The following is a 23,565-nucleotide window of genomic DNA, read 5'->3' as shown; positions in this document are numbered from 1 at the left end:
CACAGATTACAGATGGTGAGACTTAGCCTCCATACTTATAGGAGCCAATTTTTTGTAATAAATCTTTTTTGGTGGGTGATTAGAGATAGGTAGGTAGGTAGATAGACTAGATAGATGACAGATTAGATAGGTAGATGATAGATAGATAGATAGATAGATAGATAGATAGATAGATAGATAATTGATAGATGATAGACAGATATAACCTGTTGGTTCTGTTTCTCTGGAAAACCCTGACTAACACAATACCTATGATCACCTATTCCCTCTAAATGCTCTCCTGCCACTTCCAGTAAATACCTTAAAATTGCATATTCTCATTCTCCTCTGGACCCTCCAGTTCCTCTACCTCCCTGCCTTGGCCTCCCAGGTAGACTCATGAGGCCTCTTCTGATCCTCTGCTATCTTCCTCAACCAACTTCTGCTCCCTCAGACTTTTGCTTCCACTAACCCCTAAGGTCACATGTACCCAAGCAACCTGCACACACACACACACACACACACACACACACACAGAAATGAACAAATAAGGGTGGTCTCTTCCATGGGAGTCAAGGCAATGCAGGTGCTACAACAATAGCTTCCTAAGATTCAGTTATCAAATCAGCACACTTTAGGAAAAATAACAATCACCAGCGTTCATGAGGGTGTCCTAATGGGATTCCAGGTTCTCTGCTGTGGCAGCCTGTCTAGAGGGATGTTTCTGATCTGATCAGACTCCTTGAACTAGTCATCCCACTGCAGAAATAAATCCCACAGACATCATCAGAGGCGTGCACAGACAGTTAAGTACAAGGGCATTTTACACTGAAATGCATTGGTACAAAGGAATATTATGCCACCACTAAAAATGTTTTGGAATAGGAGTGACAATAAGAAAATGTCTGTGATGGGCTAAAAGAAAAGCAGAATGCAATTATATTGCATACGCACACACATAAAACCAAAATGAAATACATCAAAATATTAACCATGGCTATGTGAGTGTAGATAATGTCCTTGTTTTATTTCTATTTTGATACAATCTCAATTTCCACAGTGAACATGATTTGTTTCTTTTCATTCAGAAAAACTTGCTGCATTTGTTGTGTCCCTGCGTCTACTTCATGACTGAGCAATGACCTTACATTTCCATCAGCCCACTGGTCAGCTCCAAGAAGTATGGGTGTCTCCTACAGCCCTGACCTCCTGGTCCAGCCACCTTCCCAAACCTTGGAAATTGTCTTGGCTTCTCTCTTTGTCCCACATGCAGGCATAATTCTTTATCCACTTTTTATGTTCTAGAAGGGCACACAGCAGTGAACAAGCCATATAAAATCACTGCCCTTGTAAAGAAAGACAATAAACAAGATTAGTCAGTGGGATAGATAGAGTGCTCAATAGTGTTAAGTGCTATGGGGAAAAAAAATAAAGAGAAATGTGAAGTGTCAAGTATTGTTAGTGCAAGGGGTTTTTTCATCTTCTCTCTCTCTCTTTCCTTCCTTCCTTCCTTCTTTCCTTCCTTTCTTTCATTTCTAGAGAAGTTAGCCAAGGAAGGCCTCATTCAGAAGGTTACTCTTTTGTTTGTTTTTAATTGACAAATGATTATTTGTACATATCTATGGGGTACAGTGTGCATGTATATAATGCATGTATACATTGTATAATAAATCAAGTCAGGGTAATTAGTATATCCATCATCTCAAACATTTATCATTTCTTTGTGGTGAGAGCGTTCAAAATCCTCTCTTAGAACTATTTTGATATATGCACTATTGAGGAACTCTCATGACCTAATCACCCTTAAAGGCCCCACCTCCTACCATCACACTGGCCATTAAGTCTCAACACCCAAATTTTGGCAGGAACACATTCAAGCCATAGCAGTAAGAAATATCCAACAGTTGAAATGAAGAATAAAGCAGATGGAATTTTAAAAAATGATACAGCTAGGCCAGGCACAGTGGCACACATCTGTAATCTCAGAATTTTGGGAGGCCAAGGTTGGAAGATTACTTGAGCCTATGAGTTTGAGACAGGCTTGGGCAACATGGTGAGAACCTATCTCTACAAAAAATAAAAATAAAGAGCCAGGCATGATGGTGTACACCTGTGGTCCCAGCTGCTTGGAAGGCTGTTGTGGGAGGATTGTTTGAGCCCACCATGTTTGTGCCACTGCACTCCTGCCTGAGTGACAAAGCAAAACCCTATCTCAAAAAAAAAAAAAAATGGATACAGCTAAAGGACAATTTAGTAAAGGGGAAGAACAAGTTGAGGAACTCTCTTAGAAGGAAGCAGAGAGAATAATGACTGGGAAATACAAAAGATCAGTTGAGAGAAATGAAGGACAAAAACAGATATAGGTAACAGAAGTCCTAAGAAATACCTAAAGAAATTACAGAGATAATTTTTGCTAGGATTGAAAAAAAAAGGAAGACTTTATATTGAAAGACCACATAGAATGTAAAAAGAGATAATTTCAAAAGCATTGCTTGGTAAATTATGGTGAAATCTTAAAATAGCAAAGTTTCAGTACAGAAAGAACGTATCACAGACACCACATTTTTAAAAAGTGACTCTAGACACAAGAAGGTGAGGGAAATAATTTAGAAGCTAGAGTTTTATACCCAGCTAAACTGTATTTAAAAGTGAGGGCATGATCAACTATTCTGAGGCATTGAAAATCCAGGATGTTTGCCACACAAAAGAAGCACATTTAAAATGTTTTTGAGGAAGACCTTCTATAAGAAGGGAACAAATCTTGGAAATGTTGAAGACATGTGTTAAGTGAAAGAGAATAAATAATGTGGTACACCAAATTTCTAGAGGGTACCAAAAACAGCTTATCTAGTAAAAAAAAAAAAAAAAAGCAGAGTCAAACATTTATAAATACAAAGAGACTAGGATAAACAGAAATAATAAACCAAAGTGACATTAAAAGATTCCACTGTCAATACTAAAAAATTAGTGATCCTTAGGGAAAATGCTGCCCCCAGAGGACAACTGGCAATGTCTGGAGTCATTGTTGGCTTTCACAACTTGACAATGTTACTGGCATCAAGGGGGTCAGGGATGCTGCTAAACGACCTACAATCCACACTAAACCACCACCCCCAAAAGAATTATCCCATCAAATTGCCAATAGTGCCAAGATTGAGAAACCTACATTTAAACAGATGTTAAAATTGACCACTACGAAGACAGATTTCATGGCTAAAAATCATGTATTTTATTACAACAGACAATGATTGAAAGAAAAACGATGGAAAAACACATATCAGACAAAAAGTATTCAAGACAAAGCTGGTAGTTATTAATATCAGACAAACCCATTTTAAGACAAAGAATATTTTCATAGAGTTAGAAAAAGTTACTACAAAATAATAGGAAGATAAGTTAATCAGGGACATTTAACAATTCTAAGCATGTGTGCACTTAATAAAATATCTTCACACTATTTTAACTAGAATTAAGTTAATTATAGGAAGAAATTTAAATGTTTACCCTGTTTTCATTATTGATAGTTAAAAAGACCAAAATATTCATGGGGATTTAGAAGATCTAACAAGCCTAATCAAAGGAATACATTTAGAGCAATTAAAGAATGTATGTTCCTCTCAAGAACATATAAAGAATTTTTAAAAATCAATTGCATATTAGATCATAAAGGCAACTTCAAAAATGGAAAGAATAGATGCTGCGTAAACAATATTTTATAACCACAATGTGATTAAATTTTAAATTAATTACAGTGATAATCTTTTTAACTTCCCACATTTTAAAAAATTTAAAAAGCACACAGATAAATAATAATTCAAGGTTAAAGGACTAATCAATACTAAAATTAAAAACTGTGCAGAAATTTAGAACTGCCTTGAAATTCAAACTCTCTAGATAATGCTAATGATGATCATGAAAGCAAGCAGGACCTGAGGTTCAAAGGAAAGAGAAGCCTAAAGCCTACATTAGGTGAAGACAGCCTGAAAACTGCTAAGTGATCACCTCAAGGGGTTAGAATCAATCCAAGTAAAAAAGTTCATAAAACTAAGAGTAAAAAGCAATAACAGAGGAAAAAGAAAATGCAATAGAGAAGACCAACAAAACCAAAATTTGCTTCTTTGAAAAATCTAACAAAATAGGCAAAGATTGGAAAGGCTATCAAGAGGAAAAGTTACCATTATTAACATTATCAGTGAGGAAAGGGATATAGCAGAAAAAGCAGAATAAACAGATTACAAGAAAATATTAGCAAAACTATATATTATCAAATTTGAAAATGTAAACAAGGTGTAAAATTTCTTAGAAAATATTATTTTCAAGAATAAATTGAAAGCATAAATATTCCTGTAACTATGGCACATTTGAAGAAATAGTTTAAACAGTCTCACAAAGAAAACACCAAATTATTTAAGTTCTACCAAGTACTTGAGAAACAGATCATCCAACTCAATAAAAACTTTTTAAGAAGCTGTAAAAGGGAAGACTATACCTCAAGTTATCCTACAAAACCGGTATAACCCCAAAGCCAAAATCAAGCAAAGACAAATACAGGCCTATTTCGCTCATCAATGAAAAACCCCAAGGCAATCATTAATAAAGCAAACTCCACAGTCCCTATTAAAGGTATTTCACTATTTCCAACTTGGGTTTACTCCAGGTTATAAAATAATTTAATATTAGAAAACATATATATGTCACCTATTAAAGAGAGAGTGATATTTAATGGAAACAGTAAAAGCAGTTTACAAAATTCAACCCAACAAAAACTGTTAATAAATTAAGAATGCAAGGGAACGTCCATTATCTGATGATGTGTATATATTGAAGAACAAAACCCAGCAAGCACCATTGTAAATGGAGAAACATTAGAAACAATCTCTTTAAAATAATAAATCAGGCCGGGCGTGGTGGCTCAAGCCTGTAATCCCAGCACTTTGGGAGGCCGAGACGGGCGGATCACAAGGTCAGGAGATCGAGACCATCCTGGCGAACACGGTGAAACCCCGTCTCTACTAAAAAATACAAAAAAAACTAGCCGGGCGAGGTGGCGGGCGCCTGTAGTCCCAGCTACGCGGGAGGCTCAGGCAGGAGAATGGCGTAAACCCGGGAGGCGGAGCTTGCAGTGAGCTGAGATCCGGCCACTGTACTCCAGCCCGGGCGACAGAGCGAGACTCCGTCTCAAAAAATAATAATAATAATAATAATAATAATAATAATAATAATAAATCAGACGAGTATATTCCCTCTTACCATTTCCATTCAACACAGTATGAAAGAACTGAGCTTGTACAGTAAGACAAAAAAGAGACTGGACAGTTGAAAAATACTGTCACTACTTGCAGATATTTACATGGAAATAATAACAGAATCTACAAATTGTTCTAAATAATAAAAGTATTTAGCAGTATGGCCGGGTATAAAAATATGCAAACGTGAATCTTATTTTTATCTACCAGCAACAGCCAACCAACTATAATATGAAAAAAGACTTAATGTAAAATCATCTCTGAGAACATGAAATACCAGCTCCCTTTTCCCTGCCTGGGGCACTCTGAGGTGTGACCCTCCCTATCTTGATGCATTGAGCCCAAGTCACCTTCTTTGGTGTTCAGCGTGGCTTGGCCTGGCTTGGCCTTCCCACCTTCTGGGTCCCATTGCCTCATAACCATATTGATTTTTCATGAGAATGTTTCCTAGTAAATTGCTTCCGTGAGTCTTTCTCTTGGTATCTGCCTTCTGGGGATCTAATCTAAGAAACATATGTACAAGAATATTTTTGCAGCACTGTAGACAATTTTTTAAAACCTGAAGATAACCTAGCTCCCATCATCAGAAGCCTGGATAAATAAAGTGTGGTGTATTTTCAAGAGAGAGGACCCTGTAGAAACCTAAATAAATAAACAGCAGGTGCATAAAACAATTAAGAGACTTGTAGCTTTACAGCATCAGTTTAAAAGCCAATCCTTCAAGATCACTTTCTGCATGGTACACTTTTTATGATGTTAAAAACAATAACTAAAATCATCTAAAATAAAAATATATGTTTAAAAAATAGATATAGATAAGATAAAACATAGGCAAAGAAAAGCAGTGAGCGATTAATTCCATATAGGTTGTCAGAATTCTGGTTGTTAAGTTGGATGGGTAGTTGATGGGTCCTTATTGCACTATTAAAAAATAGAACAAATAAACAAGAGAGGACCAGATGTGGCTCAATAATGAGAGTGTGTCATAAACCAGTTATGATCAGCTCTTGCAGTTGATTAGGAAGTGTTCAAAAGAGAATAGGATGGAAGGTGGAGTCAGCATGTACAGGTGATTCTTTCCAGAGGTTGATTCTCTGTCCCTTGTGTACCCCAATCTGCCTCCTTCTACTTTGATCTTCAGCATTTGCAACATAAATAATTTAACCAACTTCTGTCTAGCTTTCTAGCCTCTTTTATTTTCTTGAATCCCATGACAATCATTGCTTTCAGAGTCTTCTTTCTAAATCTCGACACTGACAGAGTTGCTCCTACTGAAAAATCTTTCTTTTTAACAAATTTATTGAGACAGAATTAACATAAGATTCACCCATGTTATGGCTTTTAGTATAGCTTTAAATGTACAGCCGTCTCCACAGGCAAATGTGGAACATTTTCATCACTTCAACAAGAAACTCTGAATTCTTTATCAGTCATCCTCCATCCTCCCTCCCAAGCCCTAAGCAACCATTAATCTACTTTCTGTCTCTATAGATTCCCCTATTCTGCACTTTCCTATAAATGGAATTACAATGTGTAATTGCATATAACTAGCTTCTTTCACTTAGCATGTTTCCAAGGTTCATCCAGGTTGTAGCATTATCAGTTTTTCATTCTTTTTGATGGTTGAATAATATTTCATTGTCTAGATATACCACAATTGACAAATGTTTGTCTATTTGTCCATTGATGGACATTTGATTTATTTCCACCTTTTGGCTATTGTGAATAATGCCTCTATGAACATTTGCATATAAGATTTTGGATGGACATACATATTCATTTATCCTGGGCATATACCTAGAAGTGGCATTTACCCAGGGGTAGAATTGCTGGATCATTTGGTAGCTCTATGTTTAATCATTTGGAAAACTGCCAGACTATTTTTCAAAGCAGTTGCACCATTTTACAATCCCACCAGTACTCTAGGAGTGTTCTGATGTATCCAGATCCTCATTAACACTTATTGTTATCAGACTTTTTGGTTCTAGTTATCCTAGTAGATGTGAAGTGATAACTTTGATTTGTACTTCCTTCATGGCTAATAATGCCAAAGACTTTTTCATGTGCTTATAGGCCATTTAATACATCTTCTCTGAAGAAATGTCTGTTCAGAACTTTTGCCTATTTTTAATTGGGCTGTTTGTCTTAATATTGTTGAGTTGTAATTGTTTCTTATGTATTTTAAATGCCAGTCCCTTATGAGATGTATGATTTGCAAATATTTTTGTCTTTCACTTTGCTGATAGTGTCATTTGAAGCACACAAGGCTTAAAGTTGAGGAAGTCCAATTTATCTATGACACTTTTGTTGCTCATGCTGATGGTTATCACATCTAAGAATCTTTGCCAATTCAGAGTCTTGAAGACTTACCCCTATGTTTTTTCCTAAGAGTTTTTTTAGTTTTAGGTCTTACATTTAAGTCTTCGATGGATTTTTGAGTTAATTGTTGTTATGGTATATAGTAGTGGACTAACTTCACTCTTTTGCCTATGGATCATTTGTTGAAAAGATTATTGATTACTTTTGGCATCCTTGTTAAAAATCAGTTAATTATTAATGTATGGGCTTATCAAGGGACTCTCAACTTGTCTATCCTTGTGCCAGCACTACACTATGTTCATTACCATTACTTTGTAGTAATTTTTGAAAACAGAAAGTATGAGTCCTCCTACTTTGTTTTTGTCTTTTCAGAATTGCTTTGGCTTTTCTGGGTTCCTTGCATACACTGTGAATTTTAAAGTCAGATTGTCAAAGAAGTCAGCTGAGATTCTGATAGAGACAACATTTAATTTGCAGATCATTTTGGGGTATGTTGCCATCTTGACAATGTTAAGTCTTCTAATCCATGAACATGAAATATTTTCCCATTTAGTTAGAGCCTTTTTCGTTTCTTTTGGCAGTGTTTTATAGTTTTCAGAATATAAATTTTGCAGTTTTTTTTCAATTTATTTCTAAATATTTTAGTCTTTTTGATGTTATGAATAAAATTGATTAATTTTAGTTTTGAATTGTTTATTGCAAGCATATAGAAATACAATGGATTTTTTAATCTTGATTTCATATCCTGCAATGGTGTTTTACTCATTTATTAGTTCTAATGGACTTTTAGTATATTCCTTCGGAATTTCTAAATAGCAGATGGTGTTATCTTCAAATAGAGATTCTTTTACTTCTTCCTTTCCAATCTGACTGCCATTTATTTATTTTTCTTGCCTAACTAGCCTGAATATATCCTCCGGTACAGGTAGAATAGAAATGGCAAGAGCAGATATCTTTGTCTTGTTCCTGATCTTAGGCAAAAAGCCTATAGTCTTTCATAATGTCAGCTGTGGGTTTTTCCTAGATCTCTTCTATCAGCTTGAGGAAGTTTCCTTTTATTCCTAGTTTGTTGAATATTTTTATTATAAAAGGGTATTTTTGTTTGTCAATTATTTTCTGCATCTCCTGAGATGATCATGTAATTTTTTGGTTTTTATCCTATGATTTATTAATTTTATTAATTAAATTTTAGATGTTAAAATAATTAATATTATTTTAATTAATTAATTTTCAGAAGCTAAAGTAACTTTGCACTCCTGGAATAAATTCCACTGATCATGGGATGTATTCCACACTGATCAAGATTCTTTTAATATGTTGCTGTAATCAAGTTGATCACATTTTGTTGAGAATTTGTGTGTCCATACTCATAAGAGATATATGCATGCATGCATAAATGAGATTGGGTAAATACAGGGCAAACCAAGAAGGAACTGCTGCAACAGTCCAGTTGTGACATGGTAAGAGTTCAAATCAGAGTGTAAAAAGACAAAGTAAGAGTCATTAAAGAACAAATCAGCAAGATTTTGTCTCAGTTTTAGAGTAGAGGGAGACTACAAGGAAACATTAAAGCCAGGGATATACTGGATAATTTTTCACTCTCTCTATAGCCATGATGTGTGGATAATTCTGGATTTGAACACGTTTACCTCACCCAAAAGTTTGCCAATGTCTGTCCATCTTACTTGCTGTCTTGCAAAACAACACCATACTTCAACATCTTCTCACACAGAAGAAGGGTTGTGCTGTAGACATGAAGTATGGAAGTTTGGAGAAGAAGCTGGTTAGAGGGCCGGGAGTTCAGATTTGACAAGCGGAGTTTCAAGAGAGAGAACAATGACCATGTGGAATATCATGTGGGGAAAAAGAAATTTGAGGTGAGAGTGCAGGACTGCTGAAGGTTAGGTGAAAGCTTTGAGAGTCCAAAGTAGGACACCAATGCAGGAGAAGGTTAGTATGTCCCACTGTGAAGGAGCACTCTTCTTTCAAGGAGAGAACGAGTTTTTTGTTTGTTTGTTTGTTTGTAGTATTTCAGCTAATGTATGTGTCCTGTAAGCATTTCCTGACATTCATACCATTCTAATAGGACAATAGTAATGACACGAATGAGATCTTTCAGACTAAATATTAGTCTTCTATCATCTCTGGACTAGAGTGGCAGTGACTCACAGAAGCTCCCACATTTTCCAAGATGCCACAGGGGCAGTCTGTGTTATTTCTCCTAGATCTCCCAGAGCATCCTGCTCTGTCCTCTTGTCTTACATCTCTGGTGGAAATCCTTTGCGCCAACAGTACGCAGATGAAGGAGGGCCAACCATTTTGTCTAGAAAAGTGGCTCTAACTCCAAGTCACTGTTCTCAGACCAAGCCAGTATCTCTTCATTCTCTTTCCAAGGCCCCTTCCAGATGGAGGGACTAAAGCTGACAGCATCCTTCCTACTCAGCAATGGTACTCAGCCCCTGTACCATGCTGGGGACACAACTCACATTATAGTCCCTGTGAATGCCCTATCCTGGAGCCCATAGAACACAACATGAAAGATGCCCCCTGGAGTTGTGCAAAATCTATTGTCTTGGCCAAAGAAGCAGCAAGAGAAAGGCAAGGTGTAAGTGCACATGCTTCCTGTGGAAGCCAAAGAATTATTAAGAGAAGTAGAGCAATGGTTTTCAAAGTAGCCTCGGTAAAGTCTAAAGCTTTCAACCAAAGGCCTTAAGGACAATTGTTAACATGAGTCACTGAGTTTCACCATGATTTTTTAAACATTTAGTCAAGTATTCTTAAGTACAATATAACAAGACTTATGAAATTAATTTTATTTTCTAAAATTTTTCTTTCTTCGTCATGACATTTTAAAATACCATATATAAATACACATAATTGGTATCTATGTAATGATTGTCTATGAGAAATTCTTTGTTTTCTATTTCTACTGTAAATGTATTTTTCTCATATAACAGTACTGTAACTAAAAGATAATTTTTATAGAAGGAAGGGAGGGAGACAAGGAAGAAAAGAGAAGAAAGAGGAAATGCCACCACAGCCCTAATGCTCCTACACAAACAAAGCTAAAATCTGAATGTTTTTCAGCCTGTGGTTTTTCCACTGCAGAACCAATGTAAAACTACTAGCAATCTTACTATAATCTGGATCTTAGCATTATATCTTGGTGATATAGTATTTTTTTATACATTGTTGGATATGATTAGATAACATTTTCTCAAGAATTTTTGCATCTATGTTGATGAGAGATATTGATCTGTAGTTTTAATTTCTTTTAATGTCTCTATCTGGTTTTTGTATTAAGGTAATACTGACCTCATAAAATGAGTTAAGTGTTAATTTGTATCTATTTTGAGAAAGAGATTGTGGAGCGTTGATATGATTTCTCCCTTAAATGTTCGGTAGAATTCACCAGTGAAACAATCTGGGGTTAGTGCTTTATTTTTGGAAGACTAATTATTGATTTAATTTTTAATAAATATCATTCTATGTAGGTATTTATTTCTCCTTGTGTGAGTTTTGGTAGTTTGTGTTCTCAAGGAATTAGTCCATTACATCTATGCTATCAAATTTGTGGGTGTAAGGTTTTCATAGTGTTTCTTTATTATCCTTCTAATGCTCATGGTACTAGAACTGATGGCCTCTCTTTTATTTCTGATGTAGGTAAAATGCATCTTTTATTTTTCTTGGTTAGTCTAGCTACTGGTTTATCAATTTTATTAATGTTTTCAAATAACCATATTTGGTTTCATTGATTTTCTCTATTGTTTTTCCGGTTTGGATTTTATTGATGGTTGCTTTATTTTATTCTTTATGCATGCCTTAGGCTTAAATTGCTCTTCATTCTCTAGTTTCCTAAGATGGAGGTTTAAATGATTGATTTTAGATCTTTCTTAATTTCTACATGTATTTAGTGCTATAAATTTCCCTGTAAGCACTACTTTAGCTGCATCCCACAGGTTTTGATAAATTGTATTTTAATTTTCATTTAGCTAAAAATAGTTTTTAATTTCCCTTGAGACTTCTTTTTTAACCCATGTGTTACTTAAAAATGTATTGTTTAATCTCCAAATATCTTGGGATTTTCTAGCTATCTTTCTTTTTGTTATTGATTTCTAGTTTAATTCCATTGTGATCTGAGAGCAGACATTGTTATTATTTCTATATTTTTAATGTGTTGAGATGTGTTTTATGGCCCAGGATGTGGTCTATCTTGATGACTATTCCATGCAATCTCGAGAAGAATGTGTATTCTACTGTTGTTGGATGTTGTTGGATTAAGTCATCCAAAGATGTTCATTATATCCTTGATTGATGATGCTGTTGAGTTCAACGATGCCCTTGCTGATTTTCTGCCTGCTAGATCTGTCCATTTTTGATAGAAGGGTGTTGAAGTCTCCAACTATAGTAGCAGATTTATCTATTTCTTTTGCAGTCCTACTTGTTTTAGCCTCACATATTTTGATGTTCTGTTATTAGACACACACACATTAAGGGTGATTGTGTCTTCTGGATAATTGACATCTGTTTCATTATGTAATGCCTCGCTTTAATGCTGATAATTGTCTTTGTTCTGAAGTTTTCTTTGTCTGTAATTAACATAGCTAATTCTACTCTTGTAATTAGATTTAGGGTAATATATATTTTTCCATGTCTTTACTCTTAACCTATAGTGTCATTTTATTTTAAGTAGGAATCTTATGAACAACATGTATGTTGATTTTATTTTTCATTTTTTAAAGCACACAGACAACCTCTTTATTTTAGTTGGGACATGTAGTACGTTTAAAGGGAGTACTGATATATTTTGTTAAAGTCAACCACATTTGTAAATGTCTTCTATTCATTGAATTATTATTTGTTCATTTTTCTTCCTCTTTTTCTACCAACTCTGGTTTTAATTGAGCGTTTCATATAATTTAATTTTCTGTCCTCTCTTACATGTCGATTGTATTTATTTAGTGGAAATTATAACTGGTTGTGATAGTTAATTTTATGTGTCAACTTGGTTGCACCACAATGACAAAAATGGGGTCAAACATTATTCTGGATGTTTCTGTGAGGGTGTTCTTGGATGAGGTTAACATTTAGATTGGTGGACTTTGAGTAAGACAGATGTCCCTCCATAATGGGGGTGGGCATCATCCAATCAATTGGAGTCCTAAATAGAACAAAAGACTGACCAAGCAACAAGGAATTCTGCTGGCAAACTGCCTTTGCATTCTAACCGCAGCAGTGGCTCCCTGCTGGGTCTCCAGGCTGCTGACACACCCTGTAGATTTTGGACTTCCCAGCTCCGTAATTGCATGAGCCAATTCTTTAAAATAAATCTCTCTATATTCACATCTCATCAGTTCGGTTTCTCCAGAAAATCCTGACTAATACAGATTTTAGTACCTGGAGTGGTTCTAAAGGAACTCAATCTTTTTTCTTAGATTTCAAAGTATTTGTTTGTTTGTTTATTTACTTATTTATTTATTATTTCAATAGATTTTGGGGAACAGATGGTGTTCGTTTACATGAATAAGTTCTTTAGTAGTGATTTCTGAGATTCTGGTACACCCATCACCTGAGCCGTGTACCCTGTACCCAATGTGTAGTCTTTTGTCCCTCACTCCTCTCCTGCCCTTTCCCCTGTGTTCCCAAAGTCCATTGTATCATTTTTATGCCTTTGTGTCCTCATAGCTTAGCTCCCACTTATGAGTGAGAACATACAATATTTGGTTTTCCATTCCTGAGTTACTTCACTTATAATAATGGTCTCCAATTTTGTCTAAGTTATAGCAGCACAATGCGCAATTGCAAAAATAGGGAACCAGCCCAAATGATGAGTCTGAGTGCTGAGTTTACAGCCCTTCAATCAACAAGTAGATAAAGAAAATGTGGTATATGTATGCCATGAAATACTGCTCAATAACAAAAAGGGATGAAATAATGGCATTTGCAGGAACTCAATCTTTTTTTTATACTTTATGTTCTAGGGTACATGTGTACAACGTGCAGGTTTGTTACGTATGTATACATGTGCCATGTTGGTGTGCTGCACCCATTAACTCGTCATTTACATTAGGTATATCTCCTAATGCTATCCCTCCCCACTCCCCGCACCCCACAACAGGCCCCAGTGTGTGATGTTCCCCTTCCTGTGTCCAAGTGTTCTCATTGTTCAATTCCCACCTATGAGTGAGAACATGTGGTGTTTGGTTTTCTGTCCTTGTGATAGTTTGCTGAGAATGATGGTTTCCAGCTGCATCCATGTCCCTACAAAGGACATGAACTCATCCTTTTTTATGGCTGCATAGTATTCCATGGCGTATATGTGCCACATTTTCTTAATCCAGTCTGTCATTGATGGACATTTGGGTTGGTTCCAAGTCTTTGCTATTGTGAATAGTGCTGCAATACACATTCATGTGCATGTGTCTTTATAGCAGCATGATTTATAATCCTTTGGGTATATACCCAGTAATGGGATGGCTGGGTCAAAAGATATTTATAAGGAACTCAATCTTAAGGGTGAGTTTTCTGAATTCGTTCTGGGATTTCTGGAATTGGCTACCTATTTTGATTATATTTAAAGACACTAATAACTATATTTCCAGTAATAAAGAGAATACTGATAGTCCGCGGCATAATGTTGCAGCAGAGATACACAAAATATTACCATTGGATATTCTCAAATGCTTGTAAGAGGCAAGGATCTGGGTGACTATGTATATAGTATCTTCAAACATTTTTGTCTAACTAACAAGCGTAATGACATTGGCTGGTTGTTTCTAATTAAGCTGGATAAAGTGGGGAAAGAAAAGGATGAGCTCAGGGATTCAAATTCCCAGCTCAAGCACTATATAAATGACCTGAAAGCTTAGATATCTACTCAGAAGGAGTCCCTTGTCTCCTGTAGCTCCACGACCAGGACTGGCGAAAACGAAACCCTGTGAGTGACTGACTTACAACAAAAATTGAATTGCCAGCCTCCACTTTTAAAGTGCTTTCTGTTAAAGTGAGGGCATTGATAGGGAAAGAATGGGATCCTGAAAGTTGGAATAGAGACGTATGGGAAGATCCTGATAAAGGTGGAAACATTGAGACACTAATTTCTGCTGAGTTTTCTTTTCCAGTAGAAGCAGACTCTCCACCCCCATCTGAAGGGATAAACTTTGTGTTGCCTGAGGATACTGTAATGGCCTCCCCTGAGGCAGTTGCCATGCAAGACAATATTGCTTCTCCTCAGGACTCACTCCTACCACCCTTCTTTGGTTCTAGACCAGGTTCCATAACCCCTAAAAGTAAGGTACAAAATATAACCCACGAGGAGGCACACCACATTCCTAAAGAACTACTTGAGTTTTCTAATATATATAGATAGAAATGCAGGGAATATGTGTTGGAATTGGTATTAGAAGTGTGGGGTAATAGTGAAAGGAACAAAAAGTTGGATCAGGCTGAATTTATTGATATAGGCTTACTAAGCAGAGATTCTGTGTTTAAGGTTGCAATTCAGGAAGCTAGAAACGGCTCCAACACTTTATTTAATTACTTGGCTGAAACATAGACCAAAAGGTAGCATAGATCAAAAGATCTTGAACTGCAAGATCTGCCTTGATTTATAGTAGAAATGAACTCAAAGGCTTAGGGACACTAGAAGGAATGTCTAAGGAATTGAATTAGAAAGAATTTGTTATTTAAGACCTTCTTACCTACCATGGGCAGGTCCAAAGGGCACACCTTGTACCTTGACCATGAAGAATATATTTGTGAGGGGAGCCTCAGCATACTAGAAGAGCTCTGGCATTGCTCTTCTGTGTAGGCCAGACCGTACAGTGGGAACCACAGCTGCTGAATTGGGAAACATAAATGCAATGGAAGTAATGAGATCCCAAGGGTGGCAGAGACCATGTGGAGGCACTCAACCAACAAAGGCAAGGTAGGTGCAGTTACTCTAACAGACAGCAGAGCCAAGGCAGCACTCAGAATAGTCAGGCTCCTGTGGATCTATAGTGTTGGCTACTTGGTCATGACATTCCTAGAAGGGAAACTGATAGGAAACCTACTAAATTGCTATTGACTTATATAAGCAGGAAAGTTCAAGGACAAGTGAACAAAAATCTAATTTGAATCATAAAAGCAGAGGTTCTTGGCATCTCAATCAATTCTCAGGCCAGTTTATAGACCCAGAACCCCTGGAATGAAGGGGAGGCTGGACTTCCTTGAGAAAGGACCCCAGTACACTGTTGAAAATATTTCTCCCAGTCTTCTCCAAAGGGACCTAGGGGCTTTCACCAGGGCAATTGTGGATTGAGGGAAAGGAAGTAATCAGACCTTTCAGGAACTACAGGGTACTGACATTGATCAGTTCAGAAGCAATATTGCATTCCCAGAGAGATGGCAGAAATTAGTGCCACCATCAAGGACTTGAAAGATGCAGGAGTGGTAATTCTCACCACATCCCCATTGAACTCTGCTATTTGGCCTGTGCAGAAGACAGAAGGATCTTGGAGAATAACAGTGAATTATTATAAGCTTAATGGAGTGGTGACTCCAGTTGCAGCTGCTGTGCCAGATGTGGTTTCATTACCTGAGCAAATGAACAGACCTCCTGGTCCTGGGCTGCAGCTATCAGTCTGTCCCTGTCCCACATCAGTCTGGCTGCTCCTCTTGATGCATCTGAGTGCTGAGTTTACAGACCAGCCCTATGGGCATGGCAGAGAGGATGGCAGCCTGGCAGCTGTGGGGTTGTAGGGTTAAATGGGAGACCCAAGATAGGGAGCTGGAGCTCCAGGAAAAATCAGAATGTCAGGGAGGCCTCCAGCCCCACAGATGAGAGAAGCAGCCTCCAAGAGGTGGCCTGGGGCAAGGAGAAGTGTGGGCTTTCCCCCCGACAAAGAGCAGGGGGAGTCCAGGAGACAGGGCTGGAGGCAGCCAACAGACCAGGACGGAATCCCCCGGGATGGGCAAGGTGCCGGGAAAGATGTGGAGGGGAGGAAAGCAGCAATCAATAGGGTGCTCAAGAATTAGGAGGGGTAGCGTTGGGCACACCAAGCAGGGCACAGTGTTAAGGAAGAAGAGCTCTGAGGAGCAGAAAAGAGAGCTGCAATCGGGGTTCAGTCATGGAAACAGAAGTGACAAAAGGATGCGGGGAGCCCTGTGGAAGAAGGAGGCTAGCAGGAAGGGAGGGCAAGCAAGGGAAAGGCTAGGAAGCAAAACAAGGAAGCACTCTGTCTTGTGTTTAAGAGGAAAGAAACCATGTTCCTATTTATAAGTTGAACGGAAGGGACAAACCAAACCAAGAGGAAGAGGCTAAGGACCCTGGGGAGGTTGGGGACTAATGGAGAGGTGGGACACAGGAATACCCAGCCTGCCGGGGCAGAGGAGGAAGGTCCCAATGCCACTGGGAAGTGGAAACCCTGCAGCAGCCGGGGCAAGATCTAGGGTAACTGGGACAAGGGGCTCTGCGGACCCAAAACACCATCTTGATATCACAAAAGCACAAAATGTATAAGGAAGGTGAGGGTGAAGGACAAAGGGATTTCAGAAACAAAGATAATACCACAAAATAAACATCCACAGACATAACAGTATTTCCATGCAGAATATTTATTGTAAATATTTCCATTATAGACACGTGTTTAACAACATATCCAGTGTACATTTTAACCGGTGGCAACATCACCACAGGTTTTGATTACATAATCAACACTTTAACTTTTCCTACACATGTATATCAAATGTGAATGGTGGAATATACAGGTTAACCGTCCTCCATTAAACTACCTGAAAAATTACTCCCTCTTACTTCATTTTGCATTTTCTAGGCAGTATTTTTCCATGCTCTGTAAAAACAGACGCAGGAGCTTTGGAAGAGCAGAAATGCAATTACTTACATACAATATGATGAGAAGTGTTTCATGATATACAGGTTGACATAGTACAAGTTATTAACATAGTACAAGTTTTTACTGTGTAGAAAAAATAAACTTACAGTGAATAAATAAACTAACAGCTTTATATATCAAGTTATATATGGAGTATAAAAAGTAGTTATATATATACATATACATATATATAAGTGTATGTGTTCTACAGTATAAATATACTATATACTTAAATATTTCACGTGACAGAACATTATTTCATCTGTTTTCAGTTTTGTACATTAAAATACGTCTGGCAGTTGGGGTCTCCCCTGATCTCTGGAGACCCTGGGATCCTCTTCCCGTTCCAAGGGTAGACGCACCAGCAGAGCCTCTCCTCTCCAGCCAGGGATGTCTCACACTGCAAAGACAAGACCAAGGTCAAGATCAGCAGATGACAAGCTGACAGGGGAATGTAGAGCCATAGCTGGCCCTTTTTTCAGTGCAGTCAAGCACTGCAGAGCCAAGCCAATAGTCCTGGCTGTGAAACCAGCTGCCAATGATGCCAGCAAATCTCACACCCTCCTGGTTCTCATGATAAAATAGAGACAGTGACTGAGTGGCACATGCAATAATGACTTCTCACGTGTGTTAAACAGCACAGCGTGTGCACAGCTGTCTGCTTCATAGCTCAGTGTCAGGGAAGCCCAACCCAGAGGGAACATGTCTCATGTGTACCCCACTGTTCATTGCCTGTGAAGCAGGGCCTAGTCCTCAGTTTCTCTCAATAAAATCTACAGAACCTGTACTTCACTGAGGCCTAAAGCACTCTTCAACATGAAATCTTGGTCTGTTTGATTTCATTTATTATCTGGCAAGCCACAAAAATGTTGTTGTGTTTTATTAGACAATTCAGAGAGAAAACAGTAATAAAGCTGTACAAATAGATACTTGCTTTTCTATGTTAAGTATGTTCCCTTACCCTTTTGTATAAGTGAGGAACCTGAGATCCCAGCATTACGGGGCATAGGAAAGTCTTCCATAGCTATTGGCTTGCTGAGTGATGGAGCTCAGGCTTAGCCCCAGGGCCCCTGGTCCAGTGCAGGTTTTCCTCCTCTGGCAGTGACACATTGACCTGTTCAATAGGCTATCTTTGCCTAGATGTTCCAGGTTCCCAGAGGGGTGGATCTGGCTCAAGACAACCAGTTCTGGTGTCTACTTTGGAGGGGACATTCTTTGCCATGAATGACCATGGCTTGGCAGGAATATAGGGCAGGAGTCCCTTTCACCCTGACAACACACACTGGCAAGGCCACCTACCTGTCTGCTGTGATAAAATCCATTCTTGTTGCAGTTTGGCAGGTAAAATTTGGAAATTTCTTCTCCTGATGTCTCCTGTGCCTTGGATAAACTCTCTACAACTCTGTAGAGTTCTATTCGGCAGGGCTCCTAAGAGAATAACTTTACATTAGGATATCTAACAAGACACAGTGAATTATCAGCTTAGACAATGACAGATGGAAGAGGTTTTGTAGAAGCAGGAGTGGCCCTATGATCTGGCCATGGGGACCTGCGACTAGGTGTCATGTGATGTGCTCCTGCTGGGCCTCTTTTTCCCACCTGTGGTTAGTCTGTCTTGAGTTGTTCAGATAAAGAACAAGAACACCATTCTCTCCCTCACCAAACACTCTCTCAACACCTGCACAGAGACATCCCCAGGCAAGAACCTCACCAACACCACAAAACTCTTCCCAACTCCTCCTGCCACCTACTGAATACTTTTGGCACCTGCCGTCTGGTTAGAAGAAGAGTGGGCATAGCTCTTAATTAAGAATTTAGCAGAAGAGATTTCTAGATTTTGAATAACTTTCCTCTGCAATCTACAAGGTTATTTTACATAAACTAAATCAAGTGAGGATTAAGGCATTCATTTGGATAATTTAAGAATTAACTTTCCTCCATTTATCATTATTCTCAAATTAAATTCCAAAGTGTTGAGAAAATGGTTTAATCCTCCCTTTTTCTGGGTGGGCATGTTTGTGGAAGTAATTTTTTTTCTCAAATCAAGTCACTCCGACTTTGATTCTCTGTCGCCCTCAAGTGGTAGAATTCAAAACAGACATTAATTAAGATAATGGGGAGTTGATGTTTGGGAAGATGAAAATTCTGAAGGTAGATATTGGTGGTGGTTGCAGAATAACGTGCATTACTTATTGTTACTTAATGCCACAGAAATCTATGCTTTCAAATAGTTAATGATGTATATTACTTAATGCCATAGAAACCTATGCTTCAAAATAGTTAAAACAGTAAATGTTATGTCTATTTTATGACAATTTTTTAAAGGGAAGCAAATGATACAATGGAGGTGAAAGCAGTCAGGGCCTTGTACTAAGTTTTGGAACAATGTAATTCAATGTTCTGACACCCTTATTGAGAGGAGTTCAGAGACATGAAGTAACCTATTATCAGGATCTTTGCATCCATAGGCATCTCTCCTGAAAGTCCTTGTGTTCACAGCCTGAGAAAGTTTAGCTGAGAAATGGCCACTAGGTTTGGGGGGAAAGCATTTCTTTCCAGGACATCAGGACCAGGAAGGAGTGGACCAGGTCTGCTTGTCACAGCCGACTCAAGCTACAGCCTCTGACAGGAGAGTTCCCACCACCCACCAGCTGGGCCTCACCTTCCATTTTTTGATGTTGGTGACATGGAGAGCCTTCGAACCATCATAGGTACTGATGGTATCCCAAAGTATGGAATGATCCTCTTCAGAAGGGGCCATCAGATGGAAATTATCCAGGAGCTCCTCCTCAGTTATCTCTGTGCTCTCTGGGCTTTCAGGGCTCCCTGCCCCTGGAAAGGAAACATTGCAGACCCCATGAGCCCTCTCAAAGCATCTGTACCTCTGGGCCCCCACAAGATCACTTCCTTCCCTCAAAACCAGTCTGGATCATGAGGATGGCCACATTCCTTAACCCGATTTTCACTGACTCTCACTGTAAAGGACCTTGTAATGGTTTCCAGGAAGAGGAATGACAACAGCAATGCCAGCTCTGTTCCTGACAACAGTAAGTTTTGGGGACTGGCAAGGATGCCCCACGTTTCTGCTTTTAAAGCAGCAGGGGAGCAGAGCAACAAACGCATTTGCTGAGGCTGAGAACAACCCTAAAGAAGCCAGGATTAGAGTTCAATTCCTAACCGCATTAGTGGGGAGCCTTGTAACCTCAGCTTCCCCATCCTTAAAATGGGGATTTTACTAATATCCCTGAATGAATGGTACAGTTCATCTAGAAGAGGAGTCTAGAATGCAGCTCTCCTGACCCAAAGTACTACCCTCTTCTATTTTGGGACCCCTGCCTTCCCACATCCTAAGGGACTTCTCTGCAACAACGCCAACCCACCCTCGCGCCAAGAGGATCTTGCAGATAGAGTCCAAAGGTGCATGAACAGAATCAGAAAACCAGCTATAAGGGACCCCCTGTGGAAATTCCTCTCCTTGAGGATCAGTGAGAGGACTCCCTTTCCTTTCCTCTAAAGGGCAGAGAATCGCAGGAAAACCCTGTTCCCTCCTTGGAAGGGTCACTGGCTCTCACACACTCACTCTAACACCCTATCAGGGTATGGAAGTCCTGATTCCTCCCAGAATGGCACAGGACGTGCAAGCAGCCCAGATGAGGAGATAGGGGCTGGAGTAGAGAAAGACGCATTTCCTCCACTTCCCGCTACAAACAAATGCCTGCTTAAATCCAGGAAAGAACCTGATTGTCACGTTCTTAGGGGGCAACATACACATCAAACATTGTTTTTCTATGGCAATGAATGGAAGTGAAGCTTTTAGCCTCAACTCTCACATTATGTTCTGTAAACATCTGGGTAGCACATACTGTATCCAGGACGTATATTACAAAGGACATTCCAAACACCTCCTGCGGAGGCCAGCAGGAGGGATTCCCTTCTTAGGCCTTCCCGGATGCTCCAGCCACTGGGTCTGCCCACGTGCTGGCAAGGAGACTGGTGGGGGACCCAGGGTGGCAGCCCAACTGCGGAGGCAGCCCCACCGCCTCCCTCTACTCTTGCTGTCTGGGTATCTAAAGATCACTGGGCTACGAGGGCCAAGTGCAAGCTTCCTCCTTGAGTCTCCACTAAGCTATGTGTGCCCTGGAACATCTTCCTTCTTTTCCCAGGGCACGTCCTGCCAAGACCATGCAATGATCGGTCTCCACTCCAAGCTCCTTCCCCAACTACGTGCTCTAGTTTCAAGCTCTAATTGTGGACAAGCCCCTGCCCGGCTCCAGCCCCACCCAGTAGTTAGGGGAGTGGGGACCGCAGGTGCCGGTGGGCAAGGAGGTACTGGGGCAGGGGCGGGACTGTGGTACCTGCAGCCTCGGTATTGGGAGCGGAGGCGTCAGACTCCTGCACGCAGGCGCCTTGGCCGCGGGTGAGGGCGTGCAGGGGTTGCTGCTCCCCCGGCAGAGCGCGGCAACTGAGTCCCCGGGCGCAGCGTGCAGTGGCCACGCCGCACGCGGCGCCCAGAGGCAGGGCGCACATCGGGCAGCACCCGCAGCCGGCGGACCGGGTGACCTCCGAGCACGAGGCGGGCACCGGCGGGCAGAGAGCGAGCTTCTCGGAGGAGCAGGGCGCGCACTGCCACGGAGCGCCGGCTGTCACGCCGACCTGGACAGTCAGCAGGAACAGTACCAGGCAGACGCGAGCAACGGGGACCTCTGACATCTCCAAGCGCGGGCAGCAGACAGGAGCCGAGGCTCTCTGGGCTGGTGGCGGCGGGCGGTGGCCCATACTCTGGACAAGTGACAGTGGAGCGGTGGCCAGTGCTCTCTGGGAGGGTGGCGGCGGCGCGGCGGCAGATGCTCGCTGGATGGGATGGCGGTGGCCGATGCTCGCTGGACACAGCGCGCGCCTTATAAAGGGCACAGGCCGCGCCACTTGCACCAGGAGGTTAATGATTGGCAGCGCGGCAGGCTAGGAGCTGAGTGTTCAAAATAAGTTTGTTTTGCTAGTGCGCCCAAGGCCCTACGCAAACCGCAGGTGGGAGGAGGGTAAACGGTTTTGATTTCATACTGTTTGTCCTGTTGTTAGGGGGTTCAGGCCCTGAGTTAAAGTCCAGTTCTAACAAGTGCTCAGCTGGGAGGGGGATGGCGTTTGTTTTTGTTAAAACGACAGCCCAGGCCCAGCTGGTCAGGCTCTTTAATTGACACAGAAAAAGCCCTAGAGATCTCCTGCAAAGCGTCTCCTGCAAAAATCAAAAACTCCTGGGTAACACCAGCCCACCCAGCAGTTCTCAAATGCAGAAACCAAGGTCCCGCGTGAGGAAAGGCGAGATGGGGTTAGAATCCAGGTCTCTGCAAGCCCTAGCAGGTTATCTGTGGAAAAGCCCAGAATTGCTTCTCTTTCTGCAGGAAAAAGCCTCCAACCTGCAAAAAAACAAAAACAAAACAAAACAAAACAAAAAACACAGTTCATCCTAGGGCTCTGCCAAGCTCCCCAATCTCTACCTCCAAAAGCCTTTCTCCTCTTTGGAGGGGCAGTTAATAAGGTCTAACAAGGACTTGTCAGCAGTGGAGCCAGGATCCCAGGGCACCTGTGACTTTCAGGCACAGGCCAGACATTTATCAGTAGCAAATGCAATGGTTTTCTCTTTAGTTAAAATTCTCATTTATTGGATATTCTCTTTCACAGGAAAGAAGTCACAAGAAAAAAATCCTTCAGAGAAAGTTAGAATCACGCTTATCTTCAGGAGTTGCAGGCTCTCCCCGTGACTCCCTCCATGGCCTTCCAGGGGAGAGCTGTGATCAGGGAGCATGCCACGCTCTAGGCCTGCCCCTTGGCCTCTCCTGTGATCCCCAAACCCCACATTTTCCCACCGACCTGGCACCATCTTTGCCTCCCATTCCAGGCACAGGCTCTGGGCTACCCTACCTCCAGGCCTGGGCCTCCTGTTGTCCCTTCAGATCCTGTAGGAGTGGTGTTGCCAAACTGGGAAATTGGAGGTGGCTTGTCCAGCCCCTTGCTTTATAGAGGAGAACACTGAGGCCAGAGAAGGAAGGATATTGCCAGGTCAAAGTCACAGAGGCTATAATAGTGCATCCTGAACTAGAATTCACTTTTCTGATGCCCACACAGTCCTGCTTACCGTAAGCAAGCCCTAA

General features: G+C 40.3%; 1 protein-coding gene across 1 annotated transcript; it reads right to left on the bottom strand.

Moving 5' to 3' along the window:
- Positions 1-17,122: 17,122 nt before the first annotated feature.
- IGFBP1 (insulin like growth factor binding protein 1) lies at positions 17,123-22,458 on the bottom strand. The gene is made up of 4 exons (XM_033194145.1): positions 21,775-22,458; positions 20,082-20,251; positions 18,719-18,847; positions 17,123-17,819 (listed from the first exon to the last, which is right to left on the bottom strand). Exons 1-4 carry the CDS (start codon positions 22,193-22,195, stop codon positions 17,688-17,690), a joined length of 852 nt encoding a protein of 283 aa, XP_033050036.1. The 5' UTR covers positions 22,196-22,458; the 3' UTR covers positions 17,123-17,687.
- Between the last annotated feature and the right edge of the window lie 1,107 nt (positions 22,459-23,565).

This window comes from Trachypithecus francoisi, unplaced genomic scaffold, assembly GCF_009764315.1.
Source record: "Trachypithecus francoisi isolate TF-2019V2 unplaced genomic scaffold, Tfra_2.0 Lachesis_group4, whole genome shotgun sequence".
Classification (NCBI taxonomy): Eukaryota; Metazoa; Chordata; class Mammalia; order Primates; family Cercopithecidae; genus Trachypithecus; species Trachypithecus francoisi.
This window is presented reverse-complemented; position numbering and strand designations above follow the sequence as displayed.

Bases quoted from the DNA above. Each gene is read 5' to 3' on its own strand.
- IGFBP1 (XM_033194145.1), bottom strand. From the start codon at position 22,195: ATGGGCCACCGCCCGCCGCCACCAGCCCAGAGAGCCTCGGCTCCTGTC. The intron at 20,252-21,774 runs GTACCACAGTCC...TTTCCTTTCCAG, and splicing joins TCCCAATACCGAGGCTGCAG to GGGCAGGGAGCCCTGAAAGC. The intron at 18,848-20,081 runs GTGAGGCCCAGC...TTATTCTCTTAG, and splicing joins CCAACATCAAAAAATGGAAG to GAGCCCTGCCGAATAGAACT.